At 53.1% G+C, this 21489-nt stretch overlaps 1 protein-coding gene across 2 annotated transcripts in view; it reads left to right on the top strand.

Annotated features, from left to right (window-relative positions):
* The window catches only part of THBS2 (thrombospondin 2), a 36602-nt gene that overhangs the window by 9508 nt on the left and 5605 nt on the right, over nt 1-21489 (top strand). Inside the window, exons 5-19 of one of the 2 annotated variants that reach the window (XM_032267106.1) lie at nt 225-421; nt 1720-1860; nt 2591-2687; nt 5457-5624; nt 5900-6076; nt 8509-8682; nt 11191-11318; nt 11392-11544; nt 11994-12212; nt 14366-14473; nt 15533-15692; nt 16768-16886; nt 17656-17890; nt 19546-19773; nt 20512-20783. In XM_032267106.1, coding sequence (XP_032122997.1) covers nt 225-421; nt 1720-1860; nt 2591-2687; nt 5457-5624; nt 5900-6076; nt 8509-8682; nt 11191-11318; nt 11392-11544; nt 11994-12212; nt 14366-14473; nt 15533-15692; nt 16768-16886; nt 17656-17890; nt 19546-19773; nt 20512-20783 — 2576 coding nt within the window. Of the gene's footprint in view, nt 1-224; nt 422-1719; nt 1861-2590; nt 2688-5453; nt 5625-5899; nt 6077-8508; nt 8683-11190; nt 11319-11391; nt 11545-11993; nt 12213-14365; nt 14474-15532; nt 15693-16767; nt 16887-17655; nt 17891-19545; nt 19774-20511; nt 20784-21489 lie in introns of both variants that reach the window. The other variant, XM_032267105.1, reaches the window with a different exon arrangement.

Genomic DNA, 21489 nt, shown 5'->3' with positions numbered 1-21489 from the left:
TCCCCCCTGTGATCCTCCCTGTGGTCCCCCCTGTGATCCTCCCTGTGGTCCCCGCTGTGATCCTCCCTGTAGTCCTCCCTGTGATCCTCCCTGTGTTTCCCCTGGTGGTCCCCCCTGTAGTCCTCCATGTGGTCCCCCCTGTGGTCCTCCCTGTGGTCCCGGCCCCTGCTGCTGGCCCCGTCCCTGATGATGCTCACCATCCTTCCGTGCTCCCTTCCCCTCAGCTGAGATCAATGCCATCAGCGAGAACACGGAGACGCTGCGCCTCAGCCCTCACATCACCACCGAGTACGTGGGCCCCAGCTCAGAGAGGAGGCCGGAGGTGTGCGAGCGCTCCTGCGAGGAGCTGGGAAACATGGTCCAGGAGCTGTCCGGGCTCCACGTCCTCGTGAACCAGCTCAGCGAGAACCTCAAGAAAGTGGTGGGTGCCCTCGCGGGTACCGCTGGGGGTCACAGGGCATGGGCAGCGCTGCCACTGGCCCGTCTCAGCGGGTCTCAACACTCCCTGGCCTGGCGGTGCCTCGCGCTGTGTGTAAAAACCCACAGTTCACAGGGGAGGTTGATGCCGGGCTCCTCGGGATCCTTGCTCAGTATTCAGCGTTGTGAGGGAAGTTGGGTACCTCGGGCAGTATTCTCAAGGAAAACAGTCCTGGGCACAGTCTTCAAAGTAAGTTATTTCTTTCTTCTTTTTTTTTTTCTTTTGAGATGGAGTCTCTGTCACCAGGCTTGAGTGCAGTGATGCGATCTCAGCTCAGGACAACCTCCAACTCCCTGGTTCAAGCGATTCTCCTGCCTCAGCCTCTCAAGTAGCTGGGATTACAGGTGCCTGCCAGCACGCCCAGCTAATTTTTGTATTTTTAGTAGAGATGGGATTTCACCATGTTGGCCAGGATGGCCTTGATCTCCTGACCTAGTGATCTGCCTGCCTTGGCCTCCAAAAGTGCTGGGATTATAGGCATGAGCCGAAATTCAGCTCTTCAGTAAACATACACATATGAGTGTACACACACACACACACCCCTGCAGAGAAAACGTCTTTTGTTTAAGGTGGGATGCGCAGTTTCTGTGAGGCTGACATGCGTGAAGTGGGTCTGAGCAGCCCAGCGTGTCGGAGAAGAAAGAGGGAAACCTGCGGGGGTTCAGGATGGGCAGCTTGCAGTTTAGAGAAAGGGACTGCACATGACGAGGTGCTCTGGGCCACGGTGGCCTGAGATATCCCCATGGCTAAACAAGGTGCAGGAATGCTGACTGTACCTCCTACCCAGAGGACATGAAGTAAATGATGCCAGGAGTTGGAGCCGGGGGCAGGGAGGGCGGCAAGGCCAGGAGCCTGGCTGTGTCCCTGCCAGTCCTGTGGCTGCTGCCTGGGGACCTCGTTCCCCCTCCACCTGTCCCACCTTGTGTCCCCAGTTAAAGGAGCCCCAGCGTCGCTCCAACTGGCCCAGGCGTGCTGTGAGCCACGCAAGTTCCTCTCCCCTGGAAGGCAGGAGGATGGGGTGCCCCAGAAGCCCACGCAGTGCTGAGCCGTGGCAGGGGCTGAGAACGCTGCATAAGGAAGGTGGGCAGCTTCTGGGTCGTCCTCCCAGGGATGCATCAGGTCAAGTTCTGCTTGACTTCAGAGGATCTTAATGAAGAAGGAAATTTATTTTCATCCTCAAGCGTGATGACTAAATGTGTTGTATGACCGTCTGTGCTTAAATGTTTCACTTTATGTTCCAGTCAAATGATAACCAGTTTCTCTGGGAGCTCATTGGTGGCCCTCCTAAGACGAGGAACATGTCAGCTTGCTGGCAGGACGGCCGGTTCTTTGCGGAAAATGAGACATGGGTGGTGGACAGCTGCACCTCGTGTACCTGCAAGGTGAGGCCCCAGAGCAGGGCTCGTGGGGGAAGAGGCACTGCTGGACACTCGGCACAGCTGGCCTGCCGGGAAATGCCAGCGTTCAATGCCGAGTGTAAAGCCTATTACGCTATGTGAGGAGATCCGAGGGCAAGAGCCCTGGAAGGGCCAGGAAGCGTAACTATGACTTGAATCAACCTCTTCCTTTGCACACAAAGAACCAGCTCCCAGGGTGAGGGAGTGACCCGGCCAGCGTCACCAGTCAGTTAGAAACAGGAAGAACGGGAAGCCAGTTGTGGCTCTGGTGGAGCCCTGAGGCTCGGCAGAAACATTGGGGGAAATAGAAGTCACTGCCCAAAGTCTAACAGACAGACAATTCAGCCTCTCTCCGTAGTTAATGTTACTCTGTTTCTGCTGACAGTGGCCTCAGCCTCAGCTCACGGGAGCTCCCGCTGCCCATCCCTTCTTCCCTCCTCCAGGAAACGTGGCGCTCTCTGTTGCCCCCTTGCTGCTCAGTGAAGGGAGAAAGGAACAGAAGGGATGCAAGGAGCCATCTGGGGCCCCGGCTCTTATTAGGCTCTGAGCACTCATGGGAGAACCAGACGCCCCTATGTCCACACCTCTGTTTGTAATGCATGGTCCGTGGGATGGAAGACATTCAGCCGTCCTGTCCACCCTTCCAGTCTCCGCCCTGTACCAGTGTCCCCTGCTCTGAAATGAGAGTTCCAGGCATGCCTTTCTTTACTTGTAGAAATTTAAAACCATCTGCCACCAAATCACCTGCCCACCTGCGAGCTGTGCCAGCCCGTCATTCATTGAAGGCGAATGCTGCCCTTCCTGCCTGCACGGTGAGTATCGCCAGCCCGCAAGCGAGTCCTGCATTTTTGGGAGTTCCATGCTTGTGTGTTTAATTATTAATTGGTTAGTTTTGGAGGACAAGAATGAGGATTAGCCCCGTGAGTACAGGTGAGGGAATCATAGGGCCACCCCAGCCACTGGTGATCCACTGTGGACTGACTCGTGGCCAGAAATGAATGTGGAAGCTCTGGGAATGCAGGGGAGGGAAGGCCTGTCCTGCCGCTTCTCAGATGAGAAGCTGAGCTCAGATGTCACACAGGCGAGCCCAGAGCAGGCCCCGAAGGAGCCCCAGCTGGGAGTCAGAGAACACACCCAGATCGGTGTCCGTGTTGCCACCGTGAGTGATCCCTGCACACACACTTGTGGAAAAGAACAATACAAAATCAGACAAACAAAAACCAAAGACTCGTACCCAAGGACTATGCACTAAGTGATAGAAATACGTTCCAAGGAACAGAAACAGAGATGGTGGGGAACCACGCATGGACACCCTGGGGGCCCCCAGCCACCCTGAAAACTCAGTGCATTTTCAGAGACTGGGGTGGCCCCAGTGCTGCCCTCAGGTCAGTGCTGCCTCCCACCTCTGCGCTGAGTTCCCTTTCCAGGTTGGGTCTGCCGACCGCACCCAGAGCTCCTGAACCATCAGTGGCTCCCCAGTGCCATGCCATTGGGAAGGTGCTTCAGGTCCACACCCTGAGTCAATGCTGCACTAAGACCAGGCAGCACTTCTCCCGAATGAAAGTAGTCACCATCCCCCAAACATTCCCAGAATTTCCCTCTGGCCCCAGAGCTGTGTCCTCCTTGGGGCACCTGACCTCTAGATGTGGACAGAGAAAGCAGGGGCTCCGAGGTCATGCTCCACCACTCTGTGATTTTGAATAAGATGGGATTTTTTCTGAGCTTCAGATTTATTACCTGTAAAATGCAGAAATTTCATCCCCTATACAGTTAGTCTTACAATTAAAATCAACAATTCGATATTTGTGAAAACACCTGTTTGTTAGATATTCACAAAGTCAGATCGCTCCCGGCAAAGCATAAAAATATAATTGATCATCAAAGGGCCCCCATTAGACTCAAAGGAGACAGTTTATGTTTTTTTATTATTTATTTATTTTACTTTAAGTTCTGGGGTACATGTGCAGATCGTGCAGATTTGTTACATAGGTATACACGTGCCATGGTAGTGGTTTGCTGTATCCATCGCCCCGTCATCTACATTAGGAATTTCTCCTAATGCTATCCCTCTCCAATACACCCATCCCTTGCTATTCCTCCCCTAGCCCCCAACCATCAGGCCCCAGTGTGTGATGTTCCCCTCCCTGTGTCCGTGTGTTCTCATTGTTCAACACCCACTTATGAGTGAGAACATGTGATGTTTGGTTTTCTGTTCTTGTGTCAGTTTGCTGAGAATGATGGTTTCCAGCTTCATCCATGTCCCTGAAAAGGACATGAACTCATCCTTTCTTACGGCTCCATAGTATTCCATGGTGTTTATGTGCCACATTTCTTTATCTAGTCTATCATTGATGGACATTTGGGTTGGTTCCAAGTCTTTGCTAATGTGAACGGTGCCACAGTAAACATACGTGTGCATATGTCTTTATAATGGAATGATTTATAAGCCGTTGGGTATATACCCAGTAATGGGATTGTGGGTTGAATAGGTCAATTTCTATTTCTAGATCCTTGAGGACTTGCCACACTGTCTTCCACAAAGGTTGAATTAATTTACACTCCCACCAACAGTGTGAAAGTGTTTATTTTTCTCCACATCCTCTGCAGCATCTGTTGTCTTCTGATTTTTTAATGACCACCATTCTAACTGGCGTGAGGTGGTATCTCAGCGTGGTTTTGATTTGCATTTCTCTAACGACCAGTGATGAGGAGCTTTTTTAATGTTTGCTGGCTGCATAAATGTCTTCTTTTGAAAACTGTCTGTTCATATCCTTTGCTCACTTTTTGATGGGGTCGTTTGTTTTTTTCTTGTAAATTTGTTTAAATTGTCTGTAGATTCTAGATATTAGCCCTTTGTCAGATGGGTAAATTGCAAAAATTTATGTTATCAAGAGCATCATAACAAGAAAAAGGCCTTCTTGACCATTTACCTTTTCTTTTCTTTTTTCCCTGCTCTCTAGAACATTTAGTCATAGCACATTCATTGGGTTTATCTCCTTACAGGAATTATTTCTGGCATTAAGTTGCTGTCTTTCCCCCTATTTAGGGGCTGTGATTACCGATAAAGAATTTCTTTACAGGGAATTGCCTTTTTATTTGCTTGTTTCAGTTTATTTGGAAATAAGTGAGCTGTAACTTTCACCAATAATTGAATGTTTCACTACATTATGTAAATCAGCGGACAGAGGTTAAATGGTAATACATTAAATCTTTATAACTTTAATGAAACTTCATGTAGACAAGATCAAGCACTTGTCTTTGGCAAGCTAGTTTATAAGATCAATTGAAAGAGTTTTCTGGACACATGGATTTAGCTCCCCTCAGCACCCACTAGTAGACCCAGAAATGTGTATTTGCTCTTCACTGGAACGGCAGCCCCTGAGCTCCTGTGCGGGTCATGAACTTAGGTCACAGGGAGCCAGGGGCCAGCCACAGAAATGTTCAGCTGCCCGGCCAGGCACTGGCTCCTCAGACTCTTGCATGCACAAACCACGGCCCACACCAGCTGCCTTGTGCCTCTCTGTTCTGTGGCACATCTGCCAGGCGGGGCCTGAGCCACTGTTTGCTTCCTCCGGCAGCAGTGGACGGTGAGGAGGGCTGGTCTCCATGGGCAGAGTGGACTGAGTGCTCCGTGACCTGTGGCTCTGGGACCCAGCAGAGAGGACGGTCCTGTGACGTCACCAGCAACACCTGCTTGGGGCCCTCCATCCAGACGCGGGCTTGCAGCCTGAGCAAGTGCGACACCCGCAGTGAGTGTCGGGCAGGTGACGCCCGCTTGTCTGTGGGGAGGAGCCGGGCTTCTCTCAGTCACCTGAGACCTTTGCATAGGACAGAGCTGCCTCTGGAGGTGCTCAGCCTTTGCGAGGAGTCTGGCCAGGCGAGGCTCTTTCTCCTGGCTGTTGGTGGGGGTGCTCCTTCCCTCTCCTCTGCAGCTGTGAGGTGCTCCTGAGCTGGTAAGGCACGGGCTGATAGGCACACACCCCTGTGGCTGGCACAGCCTGATCCTCTGTGCTTCTTGTGTTAGTCCGGCAGGATGGCGGCTGGAGCCACTGGTCACCTTGGTCTTCATGCTCTGTGACCTGTGGAGTCGGCAACATCACACGCATCCGTCTGTGCAACTCCCCAGTGCCCCAGATGGGGGGCAGGAACTGCAAAGGGAGTGGCCGGGAGACCAAAGCCTGCGAGGGTGCCCCATGCCCAAGTAAGTGTGGGGAAGGCGGGCCCCTGGGTGGGCGGGTTTGCAGGTGGCTCAGAATGAGCAGCCTCAGCTGGAGCCGGGATCCAGGTGCCACAGCCTGTTCCAGCCCAGCCCAGCCAAGCAGCACAGGAGGCTGCACCCAGGGCCTGGCTCCGTATTGGATCCATCCTTTGTGACTGACTGCTCACCTGTGCTGAGCACCAACCTCCTCTGAGATACCCCATTTCATCCCTGCTCAGGACAGACTAAAAGATGAGTGAGGCAGCACTGCTGCTCTGTCATAGGAGTGAGTGTGGGTGGAGTGAGTGTGGGTGGGGTGAGTGTGGGTGGGTGTGAGTGTGGGTGGGGTGAGTGTGAGTGGGATGTGAGTGGGGTGAGTGTGGGTGGGAGTGAATGTGGATGGGGTGAGTGTGGGTGGGAGTGAGTGTGGGTGGGGTGAGTGGGAGTGTGGGTGGGAGTGAGTGTGGGTGGAAGTGTGGGTGGGGTGAGTGTGAGTGGGGTGAGTGTGGGTGGAATGAGTGTGGTTGGGAGTGAGTGTGGGTGGGGTGAGTGGGAGTGTGGGTGGGAGTGAGTGTGGGTGGGAGTGTGGGTGGAGTGTGGATGGGGTGTGAGTGGGGTGAGTGTGGGTGGAATGGGTGGGAGTGAGTGGATGGGAGTGAGTGTGGGTGGAATGAGTGTGGGGGAAGTGAGTGTGGGTGGGAGTGAGTGTGGGTGTGGTGAGTTTGGGTGGGAGTGTGTGTGTGTGGGGTGAGTGTGGATGTCAGTGAGTGTGGATGGGAGTTTGGGTGGGACTGAGTGTGGGTGGGAGTGTGGACGGGAGTCAGTGTGGATGGGAGTGAGTGTGGATGGGACTATGAGTGTGAATGTATGARTGGGAGTGAGTGTGGAAAGGAGTGAGTGGGTGGGAGTGTGGATGAGAGTGTGGGTGGGAGTGAGTGTGGGTTGGAGTGAGTGTGGATGGGAGTGTGAGTTGGAGTGTGTGTGTGGACAGGACTGAGTGTGAGTGGGAGTGAGTGTGGATGGGAGTGAGTGTGGGTGAGAGTGAGTGTATGTGGGAGTGAGTTTGGGTGAGAGTGAGTGTAGGTGGGAGCGAGTGTGGTTGGGAGTGAGTCTGGATGGGAGTGTGGGTGGGAGTGAGTGTGTACGGAAGTGGGTGGGAGTGAGTGTGGACGGGAGTGAGTGGGTGTGGGAGTAAATAGGAGTGGGAGTGAGTTGGAGTGGGAGTGAGTGGGTGCAAGTGAATGTGGATGGGAGTGAGTCTGGATGGGAGTAAGTGTTGGTGTGAGTGAGTTTGGATGGGGAGTGAGTGGAAGTCTGGGTGGGAGTGTGGGTGGGGGTGAGTGGGGATGGGAGTGAGTGTGGGTGGGAATGAGTGTGGGTCAGAGTGTGGATAGGAGTGAATGTGAGTGGGAGTGAGTGGGTGTCAGTGAGTGAGTGTGGATGGGAGTGAGTGTGGGTGTGAGTGATTGTGGGTAGGAGTGAGTGTGGATGGGGTGAGTGTGGGTGTGAGTGTTTGTGGGTGGGAGGGATTGTGGGTGGGAGTGAGTGTGGGTAGGAAGGAGTTTGGATGGGGTGAGTGTGGGTGGGGTGAGTGGATGGGGAGTGAGTGTGAGCGTGAGTGTGGGTGTGAGTGTGTGTGGTTGGGGAGTGAGTGTGGATGGGGTGAGTGGACGCGAGTGAGTGGGGACGGGGAGTGAGTGTGGACAGGGGACACCGCGGATGCACTGAACCGTGTAGCTGGAGTGACCTTTCCCTGAGTCTGGGCACCCCAGGGTCGGAGTTACAGAGCACTTGGTCCAAGGCGTCAGGGCTTCCCCAGGGAGACCTGGCTCAGGACGGGCATGAACGTGCCAGGAGGAAGAGCGGTGCAGCGGTTGCTTTGAGCTCTGCCCACGCCTCTTGGAAACTGCTTGTGGTGACGTTTGGTGTCACAGCAGGCTTCTGAGTGGAGGCCACCCTCCATGACTGAGGGACACCTTGGTGAGGAGTTCTGAGCTTCTCAGGATAAAAGGTGATGGGGGCTGGGCATGGTGCCTCACCGTGCCTGTGATCCCAAGGCTGTGGGAGGCTGAGGCAGGAAGATTGCTTGAGGCCAGGAGTTTGAGACCAGCCTGGACAACATAGTGAGACCTTTGTATTAAAAAAATTGTTTTATTAAATAGAAGATATTTTATGATTTTTCTTCTAGAGACCAAGAGATCACAGCAAAGCTGCTGGAAGTGCTGTCATCTGCAGCAGTCCCCAAATCCACCAAAACTGTAACAGGCTTAGTGGTGTGATGACTCTCTGAACCTTAGTCAGCCATCCTGGGGAGAAACCAGTCTGTGGGGCTGCGCAGGGAACACCAGGCCCACCTGCTCTTCCTTCGCTCAGCCAGCTGGCGTTCTCTGCCCCAGGCCTTGCTCTGAGCTACCCCTGCTTGGCTCTCCCCACAGTCGACGGCCGCTGGAGCCCCTGGTCCCCGTGGTCAGCCTGCACCGTCACCTGTGCTGGAGGGATCCGGGAGCGCACGCGAGTCTGCAATAGCCCGGAGCCTCAGCACGGAGGGAAGGCCTGCGTGGGGGATGTGCAGGAACGCCAGATGTGCAACAAGAGGAGCTGCCCCGTGGGTGAGTGAGGGGCGCAGCAGGTGCTGAACCTCGGGCATCATTCTCATGAAAAGTGCACAGGTGCTGGGAAACCACATGAAAAACACAGACAAGAAAAATCCATTTTAGTTTCACACGCAAAGATAACTGCTTTTCGCATCTGTTTCAGTCCTGCTGTATTTCTCATGTAAAAACAAAAAAGATGCCTTGTGGTGTGGCCTGTGGAATGTGGCTAGTTGTGTGCTGTGGAATGTGGAGTGTGGGAAGTTGTGTGGTGTGGAATGTGGTGTGTGGGTAGTTGTGTGGTGTGGAATGTGGCATGTGGTTATCTGTGCAATCTGAAATGTGGCACATGGGTAGTTGTATGGTCTGGCGTGGCACATAAGTGGTTTTTAGTGTGGAAAGTGGCACGTGGGTAGTTGTGTGGTGTCAAACGGCATGTAAATAGTTGTGAGGACTGGAGCATGGCATGTGGGAAGCTGTGCAGTGTGAAACATGGCACGTGGGCAGATATGTGGTCTGGAACATGGTGTGGTGGGAACATGGCATGTGGGTAGTTGTGTACTGTGAAACCTGGCATGTGGGTAGTGTGTTGTGAAACATGGTGTGTAGGTAGTTGTGTGGTGTGGAAGGTGGCAGGTGGGCAATTGTGTGGTGTGGAATATGATGCATGGGCAGCTGTGAGGTCTGGAATGTGGCACATGTTGTGTGGTCTGGAATGTGGTGCATAGGTAGTTGTGCGGTGTGTCAGCTGGAGTGTAGTTATGTGTTGTGGTCTCGAACATGGTGTGTGGGCAGTTGTGTGGTCTGCAAGGGGACACATGCTAGTTTTGTGTTGTGGAAGGTGGAACACAGGTAGTTGTGTGGTCTGGAACATGGCAAGTAGGTAGTTGCACAGTGTGGCACCTGGCGTGTAGTTGTGTTTTGTGGAAGGTGGTGTATGGGTAGTTGTGTGGGCTGGAATGTGATGCATAGGTAGTGTGGTGTGGAACCTGGGGTGTAATTGTGTGTTGTGGAACATGGTGCATAGGCAGTTGTGTATTGTAGAAGGTGGTGTGTAGGTAATTACATGATCTGGAACATGGCACATAGGTAGATGTGTGGTGTGGAAGGTGGCATGTGAGTAGTTGTGTTATCTGGAACATGGCACATAGGTAGTTGTGTGCTGTGGCACCTGGTGTGTAGTTGTCTGTTGTGGGAGGTGGGAGTGAGTAGTTGTATAGTCTGGATTGTGGTGCGTAGGTAGTTGTGCAATGTGGCATGTGGCATGTACGTAGTTGTGCAGAGTGGAAGGTGTAGTTGTGTGTTGTGGAAGGTGGTGCATGGATAGTTTTGTGGTCTGGAACATAACACATAGGTAGTTGTGTAGTGTGGCACGTGGCGTGTAGTTCTGTGTTCTGGAAGGTTGTAGTTGTGTGGTGTGGCATGTGGCGCGTAGGTAGTTGTGTAGGTAGTTGTGCGGTGTTGCACACGGCATGTAGTTGTGTGTTTTAGAAGGTGGTAGTTGTGCAGTGTGGCACGTGGCACGTAGTTGTGTGTTGTGGAAAGTGGTAGTTGTGCAGTGTGGCACATGGTGTGTAGGTGTGTGTTGTGGAAGGTCATTGTGTGGCATGGCACACGGCGTGGAGTTTTGTGTTGTGGAAGGTGGTAGTTGTGCGGCATGGCATGTGGCGTGGAGTTGTGTGTTGTGGAAGGTGGTAGTTGTGTGGTGTGGCATGTGTGTAGCTGTGTGGTCTGGAATGTGGCACATAGCTGTAAGGTGTGGCATGTGGCATGCAGTTGTGTGTGGAAGGTGATAGTTGTGAGGCATGGCACGTGGCGTGTATTTGTGTTGTGGAAGGTGGTAGTTGTGTGGTGTGGCACGTGGCGTGTAGGTGTGTGTTGTGGAAGGTGGTAGCTGTGCAGTGTGGCACGTGGCATGTAGTGTGTTTTGGAAAGTGGTAGTTGTGCAGTGTGGCATGTGGTGTGGAGTTGTGGAAAGTGGTAGTCATGCGGTGTGGCACGTGGCCTGGAGTTGTGTGTTGTGGAAGGTGGTAGTTATGCAGTGTGGCACGTGGCGTGGAGTTGTGGAAGGTGATAGTCGTGCAGTGTGGCACGTGGTGTGGAGTTATGTGTTGTGGAAGGTGGTAGTCATGCAGTGTGGCACGTGGCATGGAGTTGTATGTTGTGGAAGGTGGTAGTTTGTGCGGTGTGGCACGTGGTATGTAGGTGTGTGTTGTGGAAGGTAGTTGTGCAGTGTGGCATGTGGTGTGGAGTTGTGTGTTGTGGAAGGTGTAGTTTTGTTGCGTGGCACGTGATGTGTAGTCATAATGTACATGTGCTCCTGTCACTCTTGGCACTTCGTCCTCCTGAGCAATGTATTCTTGGAGATGACGCCTCTTGATGATGGTGCAGTATCACACCAGAGCACTCCTGACTACACAGTTTTATGACAAGGACATCCCAGAGTGTTTGGTGGCACACAGGGCTGGCTTCCTTTTGTGCTGAGCAGGCTGTGTGGTTAACTCTGCTTCGCCTTCTTCCACCCAGATGGGTGTTTATCCAACCCCTGCTTCCCGGGAGCCCAGTGCAGCAGCTTCCCGGATGGGTCCTGGTCCTGCGGCTCCTGCCCCGTGGGCTTCTTGGGCAATGGCACCCACTGTGAGGACCTGGATGAGGTGGGTGACCCCGCCCCGGGCTGTGGGTGCCATGGAGGTTGGGAGTGGCCTCTCACATCCGCTTGTCCCACAGTGTGCCCTGGTGCCCGACGTCTGCTTCTCCACCAGTAAGGTGCCCCGCTGTGTCAACACTCAGCCCGGCTTCCACTGCCTGCCATGTCCGCCCCGCTACAGAGGGACCCAGCCCACTGGGGTCGGCCTGGAGGCTGCCAAGGCGGAAAAGCAAGTACGCAAAGCCCGCCTTCCTTTTGTGTTGTGAAAGTCTTTGGAAAAACCAGATGAGTCCAGAAAAGAAGCAGGAGAAAGAAGAGGAAGGGGTGATGTGGCCGGGAGGCATGTGGGAGGGTCTGGCCGGGAAGCAGAGCACCTGCAGGCTCAGCGGCTTCTCTCGCAAGGCTGCAGGGCTGAGCGCTCACCCAGGCACCTGTGAGTGTCAGCCCACCGCCTCTCAGCTGTCAGCGGCATCCTTGGTGAGCCGCAGTGGAGATGGCCGAGTTGCTCTCAGAGCCTTGGGAACGACCGGCACCTCAAGTGCACGTCCAGAAAGCCCCTCCCGGTTCAGGACTCTCATCTGCTTGGGATGGGGCCTCCTGGGGCCCTCGTGCCCGACGCCCCCCCAACGCCTCCGGAGCCACCGTCCTGCCTGTTGCTAACCACACAGCCCTTCTCCCGCAGGTGTGTGAGCCCGAAAACCCGTGCAAGGACAAGACACACAACTGCCACAAGCATGCAGAGTGCATCTACCTGGGCCACTTCAGTGACCCCATGTACAAGTGCGAGTGCCGGACGGGCTACGCGGGCGATGGGCTCATCTGTGGGGAGGACTCGGACCTGGACGGCTGGCCCAACCTCAACCTGGTCTGCGCCACCAATGCCACTTACCACTGCATCAAGGTGAGGGCACAGGGTCGCAGGAACCCGGGGCCAAGGGGTCAGTCCTCCTCCAGGTGCCAGGGATGCTGCGTCCGGGGGGGAGCACAGCGAATTCGGAAGCATGGTGAATTTGCAGGGAGCATTTCTCAGGCCTCCTGTCTAAAGGTCACGACCACCAGGTTGAAGGTATCCCTGTTGGTCCCCTTTCTGGGGGTCCTTACTGGATGCAGCCACATCTTGGTGCTGCCCACTGCTGGATGCCTGGGAATGGCAGGCATCTTGGCCCATATTCGCAACTGCGTGTGTCACAACACCTGACGCCGTGAGCAGCGGGAGAGGCAGCCAGCTCCACGCTCAGCTCCAGGCTGTGCAGAGGCCGTGGTGTCTCAGGCAGGTGGGGACTGGCTTGGAAAGACTTAGGACATGGTTTTCTCCCCAAAGCCAAGCATGCTGCAGTAAAGGAGCAGCTCAGCTGGCGGGAAGGAAGAGCTCTGTCACAGCCCATCACAGGCTGGATGGCTTTCATGAGTGCCATGGCCAGGAGGCTTAGAACAAGAGGAATCTGTTATTTCCCAGCTCTGGAGGCCAGAAACACAATGGCCAGGTGCTATCGGGGCGTTCCCCAGAGTGGCAGTCGCTGGGCTTCTGGGGCTGGTGGCTGCGTCACCCGGACCGCTGCTCCGCATTCATTCCGCTTTCTCCAGTGCCTTTCTGTCTGGAAACTTCTCCTGCCTGTCTTTGATAAGAACATCTGTGGTTGTGTTTAGGCCCCACCCAGATAATCCAGGATGAGGCTCCTTTCAAGGTCCTTGACCTGATTGCACTTGTTACCATATAGATGAAATTCACTTCGGCCTTTTCAGGTGACATTCCCGGGCTCCAGACAGCAGGTCGTGGACACCCCTGTGGGGACTGCCACTCAGTGCACTGCACAGGGCGTTCCAAGATGTTTCAGTGTAGTTTTATGCCTGAAGAAAGTCAGACATGTAAATGCCACAAACCGACACAAAATGTCATTTGAAAGTGTAAAGAGATTCTTGTATTTAATATTTAGTCATTCTCGTGAATTTTGTGTTAATTTTTCTTTCAGTCCCTCTTGATTAAAGATGGCAAATACTGACTGAAACAAAATATGAATACGCTTTAAAATCAATGAGGCACTGACCCCCACCTGTGTTACACCCCGTGGCCACCCAGCCTACCCTTCCCACAGCTCCTCACTTCAGAAGGTCACCTGCAGCTGACTCCATGCTGCTAGAGACATCCTGATTATTCTTTTCATTATGGTGGAATTTTAGATGAAAATTTAATGACTTCAAAAATGGTACATAATTTACAAAGTTACATATGTAAATATATAATTTATGAGAACAAAAGGATTTAAAAGTGAGACATGACAAAAGGCCCCTGGCCTCCAGGATGGGACCCCAGGAGCTGCCTTCTGACTGAACGAGTGATGCGCTTTGAGCCACGGGGAGGAGACGCCCCTTGCAGCTCTCGTACGCGTGTTCACGAAGCTGAAATGGACGCTCTCCCTTTCCCTGGATCTTCAGTTCCCTCCAGCTGTTACGTCCGCACAGCTCAGCTTTAAATTGTGGTGTAACTGGACTGAAACGAAATGAGTTTTTTTTCCCAGTTACGCATTACAAACTCACTGTGAAGGCCTAAGTTAGTAGAGAATTTCAAGGCCTCAGCCCTGGTTTCTGAACGTACCACATACACTTTCAAAAGACTCTTTTCTTGGAGATGTTGTAGGGGTCAAGGGTGAGATGTTTATAAGCTTTGGCTTTTGATTTATGAGTGGAAGTCTGTGGGAAGGAAAGGACCACCAAAGCCTCTTTTCTCTCCCACGTTCTCTCGGAGCAAAACCTTGTGGTACTCTCGTGTCTGCAGCTGTTTGGCAAAACCTCACTGGGATCTGGGCTCCGAACACAAGTTGCTTCTGTCTCCCTCACGAGTGGTGGTGACATAATTTCCAGGGCAGGAGTTGAGAAGAAATGCCTCGCCTCTGGCCTCCTGGCCTCCTCCTTGCTCTCCCGGGAGCGTGCAATCCGACCCGGGGCAGACGGGGCATGCTTCCTCCTCAGCGCCGTGCTTACCTCATGTCACCTGCGTTCCTGAAAGAGACGCTTTCCAAAAGATTTTTCCAAGCATTCTTCCTTCCCCAATTGCAGGATAACTGCCCCCATCTGCCTAATTCTGGGCAGGAAGACTTCGACAAGGACGGGATTGGCGATGCCTGTGACGACGACGATGACAATGACGGTGTGACCGACGAGAAGGTAGGAGCGGCTCGTGCCGCGCACCTGCCCGGGTTCCAGGAGCAGCGGGGTCCGTGAGCAGCGCGGTCTGCAGAGGCCGCTTTCTACCCAAGGGTCTGGGCAACTGTCTTGCAAGCGTTTGTGCGTAAGCAGCTCCTGACGGCCACCATAAAGTCAGTCGTTTCAAAAGCAGATTTCCTCAGGGCGTGGGGCTACCTAGAGTGTGCTGCCAGGAATGTTTTGAATAATTTTATCTACTTTCACTGCACAAAAATAGAAGACCTCCCCTCCTTCTGCCGAGGAGCCAGTGATGGGCAAGGCTGGCACCACCATGGGTGATAGACTTACCTTTATGGCAACATTTAAAACATTACCATTGTTCTGAGAAAACTGCCGCAAACACAAATGGTTTCACGTGTTTGTACACAAAACAGCTGTAGCACGAATGGATGAATTTTACTTACTGCCTTCTTACATCTGACTTTGATGGAGGCACTGACTCACTAATCCATCCATGTGTCTGATATTTACATATCTCTCCTCACCATGAAGTGTCTGGTATACCATTTTTGCCTTAGCAGTCTCCAAATTTTCAGCAAAAGACCGATGCATAAATAATGATAAAATGATTTGATATTGAAAAAGTATTTGGCGAGGGCTAACTGGCATTTTTTTTCTTTAGACGGAGTTTCAGTCTTGTCCCCCAGGCTGGAGTGCAGTGGCACGATCTTGGCTCACTGCAATCTCCACCTTCTGGGTTCAAGTGACTCTCCTGCCTCAGTCTCCTGAGTAACTGGGATTACAGGCAAGCACCACCACGCCCGGCTAATTTTTGTAGTTTTAGTAGAGACAGGGTTTCACCATGTTGGCCAGGCTGGTCTCAAACTCCTGATCTCAGGTGATCTGCCCATCCCAAAGTGCTGGGATTACAGGTGTGAGCCACCGGGCCCAGCCCTAACTGTCTTCTTTGATTTCCATATTGATTTTGATGAACTCTGAGTACATAACTTGTAAGCGCTAAAGGGCCCGACACACATTCCTGTGATCCTTGCTAAAGTCTTTCCTTTCTTGGTTTCCCAGGACAACTGCCAGCTGCTCTTCAACCCCCGCCAGGCTGACTACGACAAGGATGAGGTTGGGGACCGCTGTGACAACTGCCCATATGTGCACAACCCCGCCCAGATCGACACCGACAGCAACGGGGAGGGCGACGCCTGCTCCGTGGACATCGACGGGGATGGTGAGTGCATCTGCCCCTTCCACACGGGCTCCTTTTTTTTTTTTTTTTTTTTTGCGATGGAGTGTTGCTCTGTTGCCCAGGCTGGAGTGCAATGGTGTCACCTCCACTTCCCAGGTTCAAGTGGTTCTCCTGCCTCAGCCTCCATAGCTGGGATTACAAGTGCGCGCCACCACACCCAGCTACTTTTGTATTTTTAGTAGAGATGTGGTTTCACCATGTTGATCAGGCTGGTCTTGATCCACCTGCCTCGGCCTCTAAAGTGATGGTATTATAAGTGTGAGCCACCCAGCCCGATGCATGCATTTAAAGGGTCACCATTGGAGGCATTTTCAAGCTTCATGTTTTCTTCTGAATTTGGATAAGCTCCTTTCATCTTTACACTACTGTAAGATGAAATGACTCATTCAGTTATTCCCATAGAGGCCCATGCTTATTCTGCCTTGCCTTTTCCCTTGGGTCAGGGTTGTCCGGCCACAGGCCCGCTCTGTGGAAAGCTGTGAACTTGGCGTCCTCCTCTCTCCGCCCCCAGCCTTGCAGTCCTGGGCCTTGTGCCTCTTCACAGTGTCTTCTCTTATGTTCACTCTTCATCCAAAAGTTCCAAGAAGCCACGACGTGTGTTCATCAAACGGAGCTTCCAGGAGCCATGGGTCTGTCCTGTGTCCTGGTCCTGGGATAGCCGCCTCTGCGCCGTTATTTCTAACTGTGTATTGGAAACTCCTCCCGCAGGGCTCAGTTAGAATAACGTGGGTGTATCGTGGTTGCCTCTGCCACTGCTCCCAGTGGATGCTTTACCCGGACGAGCCCTGCAGCCCAGTGCCACCGTCACCACATGCCTCTTCCTTCTCTCGGGGCACCTGGAGCAGCAGGAGCTCGGGCCAGGCTCAAGTGCAGACTCGTCATATGTTCTTCCAGAATCTAGTAGTCTTTATATTTTACTGTATTCTTAGGCTTTTTATTATCATTAAATAAAAGCGTGACTGTAAGCAATTTAATGTGATAGGAAAAGTCGTGTGCTTTTTCTAAGCTCACCTGTTCTTCCTTCTGTTTTTTTTTTTTCCCTTTTCAACACCAACAGATGTCTTCAATGAACGAGACAATTGTCCCTACGTCTACAACACTGACCAGAGGGACACAGACGGTGACGGTGTGGGGGATCACTGTGACAACTGCCCCCTGGTGCACAACCCCGACCAGGTGAGGGCAACCGCGGGCGGGGGGGTGGGGATGGGGGTCCTCATCAGAGGGACATGCAGAGGGACAGTGTGGGGATCACTGTGACAACTGCCCATGGTACACAACCCCCACCAGGTGAGGGCAGCCGCGGGCAGGGGGGTGGGGATGGGGGTCCTCATCAGAGGGACATGCACAATGACAGTGTGGGGATCACTGTGACAACTGCCCATGGTACACAACCCCGACCAGATGAGGGCGGCCGCGGGCAGTGGGGTGGGGCGTCCTCATCAGCCCCCTGCATGGGGCCTTGGCCCTTTTGCGTGTGCTCCGCCAAGGCAGGACGCCATGGCATTTTCAGTGATTTCAGTTGAAATCAATTGATCTCAGTGGCCACAGGCCATATGAATAGACGCCTGCATCGCATCAGCTGGAGCGAGGCTGTGCCTGACAGAATTCTCTCCTTATTTTCCTGATGCCAACATAGGATATATTATAGCAAATGGTGTAGGAAAGAGACTTAATTACCCAGTACTTCATGCTTTCCCAGTGGAGAAGCTCAGGCATCTTCCTTTAGTAAAGTGAATCCCTGTGGAGAGGTGGCCGAGGGTGGAGAGGTTCCTGGACCAAGGGTCCTGGGCCCAGTGCCGGTCTTGACGTCGGGGTCGGTGTGACCTTGGGCCAGCGCTGCCGCAGGACGAGGAGACGGCTCTCGGGCTCACGTCCTGCCGGCTCCTCTCCGCCTCCTCCAATCGGCGCTCCTCTGCTGTCTCCCTCACGCCCTCTCCCCTAGACCGACATGGACAATGACCTCGTCGGAGACCAGTGTGACAACAACGAGGACATAGATGAGGACGGCCACCAGAACAACCAGGACAACTGCCCCTACATCTCCAACGCCAACCAGGCCGACCACGACAGTGACGGCCAGGGCGATGCCTGCGACCCCGATGATGACAACGATGGCGTCCCCGACGACAGGGACAACTGCCGGCTGGTGCCCAACCCGGACCAGGAGGACCTGGACGGTGGGTGCTGCCTCCACTCCTGGGCGTGGAGGAAAACGGCTTCCGAGCAGCCGGCCAGGGCAAGATATGTGTGTGTGGGGATGGTCTCAAGTCTCCTGCTGGAAAAATGCGGTCGCTTTGGGCAAATTAAGCTGCCCGTGGGGCCATGCAGTATGAGTTCCTCTGCCCTGACGGCTCTGCACGTTCTCAGCTGTGTGCCCGCCCTTCAGCAGGTGTGCTGCCTCAAGCGCATGTGCGCGTCAGGCGGTGGAGGAGAAATCCCTGCCTCCGTGTTACTTCCAGGATGTTGATCTCCTAGAAGGAATGCTGTTACAAACGTAGGCTGAGTCAGGGGTTTGGTGTATGGGGCCAGGCAGGGGACACGGAGGACGTTTTTAAGGGCAAAGCAAACAACAGTGGCAGGAGTGTGAAGCAGAAGAGCTGCTTTGCTCGGTGGGGAGCATGGATAGGTGGCCGGTAGCCACAGGCGCCGAGGAAGGCGCTGGATGGGCTGCAGTCCTCTAAGCCAGCATCCCTAAGTAATAAACAAGGGCACGGCTGTGCTCCAGGGCTTCCGGGGAGGCTGTGAGAAAGTGGCCCTCGGATGGGGCCAGGCTGATGCAGGCTGCCTTTGGAAGGCACATCCTGGACAGACGGAGATAAGGACACGATGGGTGTCTGAGCCAGCATGACTCAGAAGCATGTGGGAGATGCTGGGATCAGAAGGGCAGCTCCCGGGCCCTCCCTGAGCGGCGTGAAGGGTTGGAGCCAGCACAGGAAGCCTCATCTGGACTCCACGCTCGGGCGGGCGGGAACTTGTTTCCCAGGCAGCATTCCCCCAAGGGTGGCTGGGACGGGTAGAAGCCGACAGGCAGAACAGCATTTTACCATTTCAGAATGCCCTGATACCAGCTTCGTGCCTGCCACACAGCAGGTGGAGTATGCTCTTGAGCAGAAAACTAGTGGAAGAATATGATGAGATATTCAATCCAGTTGCCTTGTCTCCTTCTAAAACAATAGGCCACGTGATAGCTAATTCAGTACATGGCAATCTGCCTGTCAGGTTATCATCGTAGCCGTAGACTGATAGACTGGACATGTGTGGCAAATTCATGGTCCCCCCATCTGCACCAGGCCCACCTAACCCCCACTCCCCACCATGCCACAACCCCACTGAAAACCTGACCACAAGGACCCCTAGACAGCGACATCTGTGTCTTCCCAGGAGAGGCCATTTTAGTGTGAGTCCCGCTTTAAAGTCAAATAAACTGTAAGAGGCAAAGATGATTAAGAAAAGTCATAACAAACATTCAGAAAACTATTCACAAACACAGCTGAGAATGCAGGTTGACCTTGCTTGACAGCCATTCCGGTTTATCCCCTCAGCACTGGGTTTGGAACACGGTGAGAAATGGCTGTCTGTGAATTTGCTGTGCTAGCCTTTGCTGCATATTTACCAGGAAAACGTTGTGAAAAGCGTTGAGGCTCTTCGCGGCAGCGAAGTCAAACGTTCTGGAGACTGCAGAGCACGAATCCACAAAGCACTGCAGAGCACTCAGGCTCAGATGCTCAGAGGACTATGCACTCACGTTTCTCAGACACAGAAAAGCAAATGGCAAACCACCGACTTTGCTTCTTTTTTTTTTTTTTTCTTTTTGTTTGTTCTTTGTGAGTAGGTGATGGCCGGGGTGATATTTGTAAAGATGATTTTGACAATGACAACGTCCCAGATATTGACGACGTGTGTCCTGAAAACAACGCCATCAGTGAGACGGACTTCAGGAACTTCCAGATGGTGCCTTTGGATCCCAAAGGGACCACCCAGATTGATCCCAACTGGGTCATTCGCCATCAAGGCAAGGAGCTGGTTCAGACAGCCAACTCGGACCCCGGCATTGCCGTAGGTGAGTCTCTGAGACAGGCGATGGTGCCAGCATTGCTCTGGGGAGGCGCCCGCAGAGGATGCAGACTGCGCTTTCAGATCCTGCAGGTGGGATGATGCGGTGTGGTCTTTCTGAAGCCCCCATCCTTGGTCTGTGAAACTGTCTAAATAATCTTGACAGGTGCATGCACCTGCCTCTCTGAAGTCTCTGCAATTTCAGTAAACCATTTTATCTTACAAACTTGGTCTATGAAATGGGACCTCATAACTCTCTCAGAACTCTTTAAGTTGAATCTAAAAAAAGTCTCTTCAATTACACTAATCTCCTGGTAAAAAGAGTCCAGTGGGGTGAAGAGGAGAGCCCACCCTGCCCACTGGGCATCCACTGTCAGATGGTCAAGCTGGAGATTGCCTGAAATGTGTTTCCTTTTTTTTTTGAGAAGGAGTCTCACTGCCCCCCAGGCTGGAGTACAGTGGCACAATCTTGGCTCACTGCAACCTCCGCTCCTGGATTCAAGTGATTCTCCCGACTCAGCCTCCTTGCTAGCTGGGATTACAGACACCCACCACCATGCCCGGCTAATGTTTGTATTTTTAGTAGAGACGAGGTTTCTCCATGTTGGTCAGCCTGGTCTCGAACTCTTGACCTCAGGTGATCCGCCCACCTCTGCCTCCCAAAGTGCTGGGGTTACAGGCATGAGCCACTGTGCCTGGCCACCTGAAAGGTGTTTCTAATGAAACATTATGGTGTTGCACCCAGGCTTTGACGAGTTCGGGTCCGTGGACTTCAGTGGCACCTTCTACGTAAACACTGACCGGGACGACGACTATGCTGGCTTCGTCTTTGGCTACCAGTCGAGCAGCCGCTTCTACGTGGTGATGTGGAAACAGGTCACACAGACCTACTGGGAGGACCAGCCCACACGGGCCTACGGCTACTCCGGTGTGTCCCTCAAGGTGGTGAACTCCACCACGGGGACCGGCGAGCACCTGAGGAACGCACTGTGGCACACGGGGAACACAGCGGGGCAGGTGAGCATGGCCAGCCCGGCCCACACGTGTCCTCGGTAACACTGCGCCATGGGGTGTTTCAGTGGCACTGGCCCATCCTGGAGACACCACTTTTGTTTTGATTAATTTCAACTCCAGGCTCATTGTAATAATCTTACTTTATTATAGACAGCATGCCTGAGGTTACAACTAAATGCAGTTGCTAATTAGCATTAAACACAGTTGCTGATCCTCCTACAGATTAAACCTATTTTACTGTCTTCTGGAGATAGGCAGTGAGCCTAGAACATAACGATCAAACGTATAATTTTAAAAATTTTAAAAATTATAAATAGGAAGAACTGAATATCCAAAACTTTAGGTATTTTGCCTAAGGTCCTGTATCAAGGAAAGAGAAGATCCAGACGTGAACCCAGGAATTTGAGGGTCAGGTTCCTGTGATCTCAAATCCTGGAATGTGAGGATCAGGTTCCTATGATCTCATATCCGGGAATCTGAGGGTCAGGTTCCTGTGATCTCAAATCCTAGAATCTGAGGGTCAGGCACCGGTGGTCTCAAATCCTGGAATCTGAGGGTCAGGCACCTGTGGTCTCAAATCCAGGAATCTGAGGGTCAGGTTCCTGTGCTCTCATATCCTGGAATCTGAGGGTCAGGTTCCTGTGCTCTGAAATCCTGGAATGTGAGGGTCAGGTTCCTGTGCTCTCAAATCCTGGAATCTGAGGGTCAG

Source organism: Sapajus apella, unplaced genomic scaffold, assembly GCF_009761245.1.
Source record: "Sapajus apella isolate SASKATOON/1434 unplaced genomic scaffold, GSC_monkey_1.0 scaffold165, whole genome shotgun sequence".
NCBI lineage: Eukaryota > Metazoa > Chordata > Mammalia > Primates > Cebidae > Sapajus > Sapajus apella.
The sequence above is the reverse complement of the archived record's forward strand: the minus strand, read 5'-3'. Positions and strand labels throughout refer to the sequence as shown.